Source organism: Scleropages formosus, chromosome 7 (assembly GCF_900964775.1).
Source record: "Scleropages formosus chromosome 7, fSclFor1.1, whole genome shotgun sequence".
NCBI lineage: Eukaryota > Metazoa > Chordata > Actinopteri > Osteoglossiformes > Osteoglossidae > Scleropages > Scleropages formosus.
In genome coordinates, this window is record NC_041812.1 from 24,530,835 (window position 1) to 24,540,189 (window position 9,355).

Consider the following 9,355-nt stretch of genomic DNA (forward strand, 5'->3'; position numbering starts at 1 on the left):
TTGTTTGTTAATCTGATTTCCAAAAACACTTTGTACCACCCACTTACATAACCTCCCTGCTTGCGTCCTTAATTAATGTGGCACCCGAACCACTTGTTAATCGCCACTACTTCCCTAAGACTTGCTCCACGGTGGCCTACAGCTACTGGCTGTCAGGTACAGCACATTACAGCCATTTAGAAAAATGTGCTCTCAATGTTTTTTTAAAAATGGAAACACCACTGCCTTGGCATTTCGTGTAAGTTTATATGACGTTATTTATCGCAGTGTAATGAATTATCACCTTCTGTAATGTAGAAGAGAAGCAAATCAGTACCCACCTGACCAAGCATGGGGTATCTAGGTGGTTAAAGGGGGTGGGTAAAGATCCCAGGTCTGAAATGGTGCAAATCCCTACAGTGAAACTAACGTACACAAATATTTACTGTCATTTTCTCAAGTCGGTGAAGTTCACGACCTACAGTTGTTGATTTTGCACTTGACATCAAACACGCTGCATACCGCTTCATAAAACAGGCCGGTTGACAATAGTGTGGGTGTTTCTTTTTATTTGCTTTTAAACCCAACATGTCTTTCTGACCCTTTGCCTCTTCTATAAGTCCGCCAGAAACACTGCACCATTTTCTTATGTAAAATGCTGTTTCTCTTTGGAATTTACAGGTATTTTTTCGAAGTTTGCTTGAGGTGGAGGAACATGTCCATCTGTGCCAGTGTTTATATGCTGTTAAACAAATGTTTATTATTTACAGTTTCAACTTATAATCTTCACTTCGCAATAATAAGTTAAAATCATGACAACGGTGGAAATGCACCACAACAACCAGATTCGCAGTTTCACAACTGAGTGATTAACACACACATATAAAATATATAAAGTTTTGCATCGTATGTAACATTTTATTTTTGCGTTCATCATATACGTTTTATTCAAAATTCAAAGGTATTCAGAACATCAGTCTTACATTTTGAACAGTTTTTTTTTTTTTGTTTTGTTTTCTTTTTCTTTTTTAAGAGCAAAGTGCTTCCTTTTTCTTATTTTCCAGGTCACTGTATTCTGCCAGTGGTAACTGAAAAAGTCAAAAGGCAGCTGAATTCCAGCGGCTGTTGGAGCGTAACAATAACACATTGACGGGCCACGGCCTTGGACTGGGTTTCACTGCAAAACCAGTGATTTAAACACCTCTAGTGGGATCATAACGAAAAGGCATCAGGGTGATGAGATCGAGGCACCAGTTGCTATGTAAATCACACTACTGTACATATATATCAAGCGTTAAGGCGGTTCTGCCGAACAAACCCGAACCGAACCCTAAACGAGACGCGCTGGAGCGCAGCGCATTTGTAACGTTACAAGGAAAGAGCTGGAGGACAAGCGGATTTCCACGCCGCAGCACCGCGATCCTCTTCTGATCCTTTGGCTTTTGATTTATTTAACGCATCCCGCGTTTGATTTCCGTTCGCTGAGGTTGGGGGAGGGGGGGGGACGCTGCGCTCCCGGGGTGACAGGGGGACCGATCGCAGGTGCGACGACAGCGTGGCTACGCGCTTCTTGCGCAGAAGAAGTTCGATACATTTGGAGAGGTTTCAGATTCAGACTTTTAGCAAGAAAACTGATAAATAGGCCGCGAGCAATAAATTTTTTTTAAAAAAGGCGAATTATAACCTATTGGTGGCTACACCTATATTTCTTGCCTTACACAAAACAAGTAAAAAAAAAAAAAAAAATAAGAATCATGCATGCGCTTATTTTGGCTTTAAGGCACGAAGCAGCCCACTGTCCACTGTCTACACGCGTGGGGGAGAGGAGGGAAGAGGGAAGAGCTTATTGTACAAAAAAAAGGCACATAGGTGAACACCTCAGCTGCCCAGGGTTCGTGCGAAAACGCAGTCCAGCGGTCTGGTGTGTCGGGTGTACAGAGAAGATCCAGCACAAACTACTCTGTGGAGCCATGCGCGCCCAAGCTCCCGCACGTAACGTTCAGTTCATTTTTACGCACAGCTGCGCGTCCATGGACTTCACGAAAGAGTCCTCTGGAAGCTGCCTGAAGATGCCCCTCAGCGTCTCCAGCTCCCTGCTGAGATGCTCCACCCGCTTTCGGAGCCTCTCGTTGTCCGTTGTCAGCTCGATCACCTTCTGCTGCGTCTCCATGTTGCGCATCTTGGCCTTGTCTCGGCTCTTCCTCACCGCCACGTTGTTGCGCTCCCTGCGCAGGCGGTACTCGCTGCTGCTCTTGTCGATGGACTTCTTGGACTTGCTTCGGTCGCTGCCTCCCGCCGTCTTCACGGCTCCCGCAGGCAGGCTGCTCTGCTGCTGCTGCTGCTGATGATGATGATGATGATGAGGACTCGGCACCGGGGTCGGAGGGGGCGTCGGGTGCCCGGGCTGCAGATGCACAGCGGTCTGCGCGCAGTGCGCGATCTGGTACTGCAGGTGCGTCATGTGCTGCGGGTGGTGGTGGAGGTGGTGGTGGTGGTGCGCGTGGTGGTAAACGGGTGACACCGACGACGGGCTCGCCTCGTCCTCCTCTCGGGGTTCCTGCTTTATCGCCACGGGCCGCATTCGCGTGGCGGAGTAATTCTCATAGAGGGGCTCGACCTTGGCTGCGTCCATGTAGGTGGCCATGCCGCCGTACACCTGCTGGCCGGCCCGGTGAGCGCCGCCGCCGGCCGAGTGCACGTACTCGTAGTCGCCGGCGGCCAGCTTGACCTTGTCGTGCTTGGGACTGTTGTGGAACAAGTCCGCCAGGAACTCGTCGTTGAACTGAGCGGGGTCGATGTACGCGCTGATGTCCACCGAGCTCTCGTTCTCGCAGATGTCGCTCAGGTCTCCCGCGTAGCAGAAGGAACTTTGCTGGCTCTGCGGTAGACAAGTCATCAGGGGCCGTGAGGCGACCTCGTAGAAGTTCTGCTGCTCCATGGAGTACCTAAAACCGGGCAGGCATGGTGGTGAAGAGCAGCGGGAATCCAGCGTGGTCGGAGTAACGGAGACAGACAGACAGACAGTCGGGCAGCTGCACGACTCGAGCTGGATGGGGAAGACAGAAACAGAAGCCAGGTGCAGATGTTCTCACGCCGTACTCTACGCAGTGACAGTCCAGATGTGCTGCTCTGCTGAGAAGAAGGGCGAGGCTTCGCAAGCGAGCTCCACTTACTTCCCAGTGCTCCTGAGCTCCAGTACTCCTGTCCTAAGTTGGAACTCCTTATATACTCACACAGAGCGACCATTGGGGACCGAAGGTCCCGGGTCCTAGTGCCTGCCCGTTCAACAGGTCTCCACACCGCTGCTGTATTTTTACATTACTGTATCACTTCAATGTACTGTATGCGCGGACTGCTGAAAAGCGACTTTGTATCTGTATCACGCGAGCAGTGTAACACAAAACGAAAAGAAAATGTAATGTGAATTAAAATCATATTCACTACATGTCACGATTGTGCTGAGGTTTCAAGGAAAATTGCGTTTGCTTTTTTTTAAACATATATATACACATTCGTATGCTGTTACTCAGAAAATTACAACAACGTGATTAAATTTTACTTAACGACCAAGTAAAACATGACGCTTCTAGTTCTAGTCGTTCCATCATGATGAAGATAATTTCTTTCGGGAGCCTAACGTATCGCCGCGTATAACATTATATTTACTGTATGGGCGCTGTAAGGATGTAGCAGATGTGTGCTTCCGATGAAGATATTACGCTACATACGATAGAAACATTTTAATAAAAATATCTGGAATGTGGCAGGTTCCGACGCATTGATTAATACATATATGTAATCGCGGTAAAATGACCAATTTTAAATTTTCCTGCTCCGTTTTTTCCCGGACATTAACGCAGCTCAATAAGCTGTTTTACCGCCACAAAATCAGCTCCCTGTTGGTTTAGAACGGGAAAATATTGTTTATACACTTTCATTCACTTAATCTGTATTATTATTTCTGCCACAATGAACCAAAGTTGATGAGACCTATTTTTCGGTCGTCCTATTTGTGGAGCATCTAATTCGGCAAGTTATGCACTGAAGAATTGAAATGTTCATTGTGGAAATTATTCTCACATATTAACAGTGTGTTGAGTGTGCGTGTATAATAAAAAGATTACAGAGTCCTGAGATCCTAAAGGGTTGAGTGTAGAAAGGTCAACGCACACACTGCTCATCACACTCCACACTGCACACACCCTGCCTCACGCGACACCGCACACACTGCTCATCACACAACACACAACAAGCTGCCCCACGCGACACCGCACACACTGCTCATCACACTCCATGCCACAGTCCACAGAGCCTCGAGTCGGGAGCTCCCTCTGTTGTCCAGCAGCTTCAGGCAGGACCTCCCCAACATCATACTGCACTGACATACCACTAAATACCTCCTTCTGGGCAGGGGATTTCTTCACATGCGCTTCTAAAAGTCCTCGGTTGCAATTTTTTATAAAGATGAAGTAAACACTTTAATTTTTATAGATAATTAAAATATGACCTTTCAGTGATACGGGACTGTATATTATAACTGCCCGAACGAAAGTGATTGAGGTCGTGTACAGAAAATGTAATTTAATTGCAACATTTATTCATTTACTTGTCGCTTTCCTCCAAACCAGCTTACAGTGTAGTTGAAATGATGTATTTATTTATTTATACAGTTGGCTATTTTTGGGGTATGTGTCTAGTGCAACTAAACGCAGTGGGTTTACACTTGGGTCATTTGACTGCAAGGCAACCCCTCTGACCACTACGCCACCTGCTGCCCCACAAATATATTTCATTGAGTATATTTGATCGGCATTTCATTTAGATAAAACATATTTCACTTGAATACGTTAAACATAATGGGGACGCGCTAACACTTTCAGTAAAGGCATCAACCTCTCGAGGAGCTCCGCATTCCGTAACTGGAGCGTTTGACAACTTGCAGACGAATTAGAAGGCGAAGTCAGACTAGTCCCGCCTCTAGCGCTCTATCCCCGCATCCTATTCGCTGGTCGCTCTGTCAGTAATACCGGGAATTGCATCATCTCGTGTGACGTGGCCCCAGCGGCTCGGCCGACCGTTTCCGTCCACTGTAAACATGATTTCGCAATACTCCGCGAGAGAAGCCGCGGAGACAAAGAGCGAAAAGCTGCGTTTCTGCTGAAAAGACCAACTCCCCCAACTCCGATGGACGATCTTTTGGATCGACAGATATAAGGTGAGTCGTGGATGCTTTAAGAGTTACTATTTACAGTGAAATTATGGCTAGTTTCGCGTCGGTAGCTCCTCCAGCCTCCACGATCGTGTCTACTTGTCGGTTTACTAGGCGACGACGGCGCTCTTCTTTTGTTTAGCATTCAAACCAATCTTGTCCCGGAAAGACTATTTCGGGATATACGATTTTATATACACACGTAAGCATGTAGCTCACGATGCCATTATCTGTATACGACGTTACGTACTGATGGCCACATCGTAACGCGAACGCGGTTGATCTATTGACTCGGAGCTCGAGAAGAAGAGGCAGTGGGCGTGGCTTCGCGGAATAAATAGACGCGATGAGAGCCAAGCGCCCAGGAGGAATTGCTGGGATCGGGGATCAAACGGGGCGACACGGGTCCCGATCGCTCTCAGTAGTTGTCGGACGGTTATTCTCCCACATATGGCATGTGTGTGTGTGTGGCGAGTGTGTTGTTGCCTCGATGTGGAGCCGCTCTCGTGCCGCGGCATGGAAACGACGCGCGCGATGATGCAACCCGGGGCAACAGGAGCGCCAGTCATTCGAGTGGAAATAGCGCATGAGCGCACAGGCTCCCCGTGCCATGCCCATCGCAACCGCTATCACCATGCCGTCCGCGGGCCAGGCTACCCCCCGCCCCCCACCATCTCTAGCCCTGCGGTGGGTGCTCGGTGCCCGAGGTCTGCGCACGTGCACTTTTCACATCCCTGTTTCATCGTGGAAGCCCTAAATGGCATCTGAGCCACTGTAACGAATGAAGAAAACCGAAATCGAGAAACATGCTTAATGTTATATAAAGAGATGTTACTCATCAAGCGATTCCAAGGTACATTTTTTGTGAGTGTGTAAAATTTTAGGCCTTTTTAGGGTTGTGATTTAATAATTTATTACCGCCTGTAGGTACTCATACAGATGAGTATGAGGGAGGTGGCTGAGCGGGTAGAGATTACCGCCTTTGGACCCGGGTTCGAATTCCACTTCCTGCTGTCGGAGCCTTGATCAAGGCACTGAGGCTGAACCGGGCACTCACCCCGCTGTATCAATGTGTATGCCAGCGTAAGATGCTCCGGAGTAAAGCGACGTTATTGTCTTCGGAGTTTTGCTTTGTGAAGTTTGATTTGCGCTGCGAGGGAGCAGCGTATTCCACGTCCCTTATGAGCGGTTTAGGTAACTTTGTCAACTTGATCTGCACCTTTGTTTCTGCTTTTCTCAGGTTGCTCTGGCTGTGATTATTTTGCCCCCCGAGGAGTTGACCTGCGATAACCGATACTCTCCAGCTCCGCCGTGTTCTGCAGCCAGACCCGTGAGATACCGGAGCGAGAGGACAGTGGCAGGTACCGGGCCCAAATGAGCAAACCGTCGCAGCAGAAGCCCAACACAGACCAGAACGGCGTGAGTGTGATCCAGACCCAGGCGCACGGCAGCGGACTGCAGCAGGTGCCCCAGCTGGTGCCCGTGAGCCCCGGTGGAGGAGGAAAGGCCATACCCCCTAGCAAGATGAAGAAGACCATAACAGACAAGGAGAGCGAAGAGTATCGCCAGCGGCGCGAGCGCAACAACCTGGCAGTGAAGAAGAGCCGCATGCGCAGCAAGCAGAAGGCGCAGGACACGCAGCAGCGCGTCAACGAGCTCAAGGAGGAGAACGAGCGGCTTGAGGCCAAGATCAAGCTGCTCAGCAAGGAGCTGAGTGTCCTGAAGGACCTGTTCCTGGAGCATGCGCACAACCTCGCCGACAACGTGCAGCCTCAGGGCGCCGAGGCACCCAGCAACAACAACAACAACAGCGGCAACAACAACAACAACAACAACAACAACAATAACAAGAACAGCCACCAATGAGAGCGCCCCCTAGCGGTATCCTGACTGTCACTGGTTTCAGCACCGTTGTGTCCTCTTTGCGCATTCACATTTGTTTTGAGATTTTGCAAGCCATTTAAGGCAGGTTAATGCCCGATTTACTCATTTTTTCATGTTGAATTATCAAAAAAGTTTCATTCAGATGATGGACTGTCTGAGTATTTGTTTCATATTACGACTGATTAAAAACACTGATTTAATGTTTGGCAAGAAATGTGTTCTGTATTTATAGTAGGATTTATGTTAAACTCAGAACATACATTTATTTTCTGTTTGTCTCAAAACAGTTTCAACACAAGTTTTGCAATGCTTTGATCCTTTTTTTTTATTACTGTTAGCTGAGTGGATTATGTGTAGTTGTATTCCAGCATGCTTGTTTTGTCGTTTGGCTACAGTAGGTGTGGTTTTGTGTAAGTTTGTATTTACACGCTTACTTCTGGCGAGGGAATTTCAGTAATGACTTGATGGTCTTGGAGTTAGTCATATCCCATTTCTAACTTTTTATTTTCCTTTTTCGCATCAGATAAAGTCTCAAAATTATATTTAGCCGCTGCTTACAAAATAGATAACATGGATGCATTTCTATATATACTTAGTGTGTGGTTAATATAGAAAATAATTATTTTCTGTGCGGGCTGTCCAAGTTTAAGGAGCAGCACAGAATACCGTTTGAATGTGTCTGTATATTTTGTAAGCTTGTTTTTGTGCATATGTTCTCACAACTTGGGTGTTAAAGCTAGTTTGAACTTTTGGAGCTGAAGTGATAGTGTTGTGATGTGCAACGCGCCTCGTTGTGCTGCTGTACTTAACAGCTGAGATTCGCAGGAGGACTTTCCGTGGCAGGTCTGGTCATCACACCTCCTTGAGGGCCAGAGTGCTGCTCGTTTCAATCAGTACGTAATGTCATCGACACCCCAAACACCGGGTGATGTGAGTTACTGTCCAAATAATGCTGTCCATAAAGCATTTACCAGAGCTGCGGTTCGGAGGAAAGCGGCACGCCCTCTGGCCCTTGAGGACCAGCGTTGGCCAGGGCCTGTTCTACAGGTTTATGGTCCAGAACTTCTTTTTAAAGAAAAAGAAAGAAAGAGCAGGGTACGTGTGTCCACATGTCCGGGACACATGCTTCACATCAATTGGAATCCTAGACTTCATTCAGGCATTAAAGAAGGCTGTGAAATCAGTTAAGGCATCGAGTAGTCTGGAGATAAAGCAGAGTAGCGCAGTATCCCTACTTCGTGGATGTAACACTTACTTCTAACATTTGGTGTAGGTAGAACAGGAAAATGGCCATAGTCTATTGCAAAGTGAAAACCCAAGAAGTGTCCACTTATTTTTTGCATACTACAACAGGGCTTCATGGATAATCCATGCTTACTGTAGAATTACCTCGATATTAGATCAGTTTCCTTCTGGGGAAAAATATTGTGTATTTCTAAAACTGTCTTAGAGGAACTACTACAATTCTTAAAAATACATTTACATCAAGTTCGGCAGTCATGCCAAACCTTGGCTTTTAGAAAACCTGTCAAGGAAGATCTCTTGTCTACTTGTAATTTGCCCTTTTTCTACTTCTCTTGCTTCTCTTAGATTATTTGGAAACCTCATAACAGAATTGTGATGAATTGCATTTTAAAAAAAAAGCATTAGACCTGTTTCCATGTTAGAGTTTGAATCGAGTAAATTGCTCCAGTTAACACAGAGATTACGGATAGAAAATTGTTAGAAAATTGTGGTGATGAGAAGTTTTATATAGACATTTCTTCTGAATTGATAGACATTTTGCTTTAAGTACAAATGTTGCTGGGCAGCATTTTTCAATTTGTTGTGACTTGCTTTATCTTCTACCAGACAATATATGGTTTGGTACATTCTTAATTGCAATAAAAGTCTCTGCAAAAGCAGTGGTTTCATGCTGTTTATTGAGTGACCTTATTATTTATAGCGAAAAGCAAATTGACATGAGTCGGATACCTTAAGAATACATTTCCTTCAATATATACAAGTTCTTAGAACAGAAACAGTCATTAAGTAGCTGTAAATAGAAGAGAGCACAATATTACAAAGTATGTGATCCATAAAGAGAAGAGAGTAATAGACAGCACAGTTTGGGTTAAAAATTGAAAATGGTATTTGACTGATAAGTCAAGAGGATTGCAATAAAATTTTGCAGACACCTTAGTACATGTGCTGCTGAAACAAAATGGACTAAACCAACAGATACAACATAAAGTATAAAACACTTAGGAATTCAGATGTTCTGAAGAATTTATGCAGTGCATT

The 9,355-nt window shown here is 46.0% G+C and overlaps 2 protein-coding genes across 2 annotated transcripts; one reads left to right on the plus strand and one right to left on the minus strand.

Annotated features, from left to right (window-relative positions):
- Positions 1–515: 515 nt before the first annotated feature.
- On the minus strand, positions 516–3,170 carry LOC108926260 (CCAAT/enhancer-binding protein alpha-like). Its single transcript, XM_018738848.2, has one exon. It carries the CDS (start codon positions 2,915–2,917, stop codon positions 1,979–1,981), a length of 939 nt encoding a protein of 312 aa, XP_018594364.1. The 5' UTR covers positions 2,918–3,170; the 3' UTR covers positions 516–1,978.
- A 1,857-nt stretch (positions 3,171–5,027) lies between these two features.
- LOC108926197 (CCAAT/enhancer-binding protein gamma-like) lies at positions 5,028–7,657 on the plus strand. The gene is made up of 2 exons (XM_018738770.2): positions 5,028–5,194; positions 6,429–7,657. The coding sequence occupies exon 2, from the start codon at positions 6,563–6,565 to the stop codon at positions 7,052–7,054; it is 492 nt and encodes a 163-aa protein (XP_018594286.1). The 5' UTR covers positions 5,028–5,194; positions 6,429–6,562; the 3' UTR covers positions 7,055–7,657.
- Positions 7,658–9,355: the final 1,698 nt, after the last annotated feature.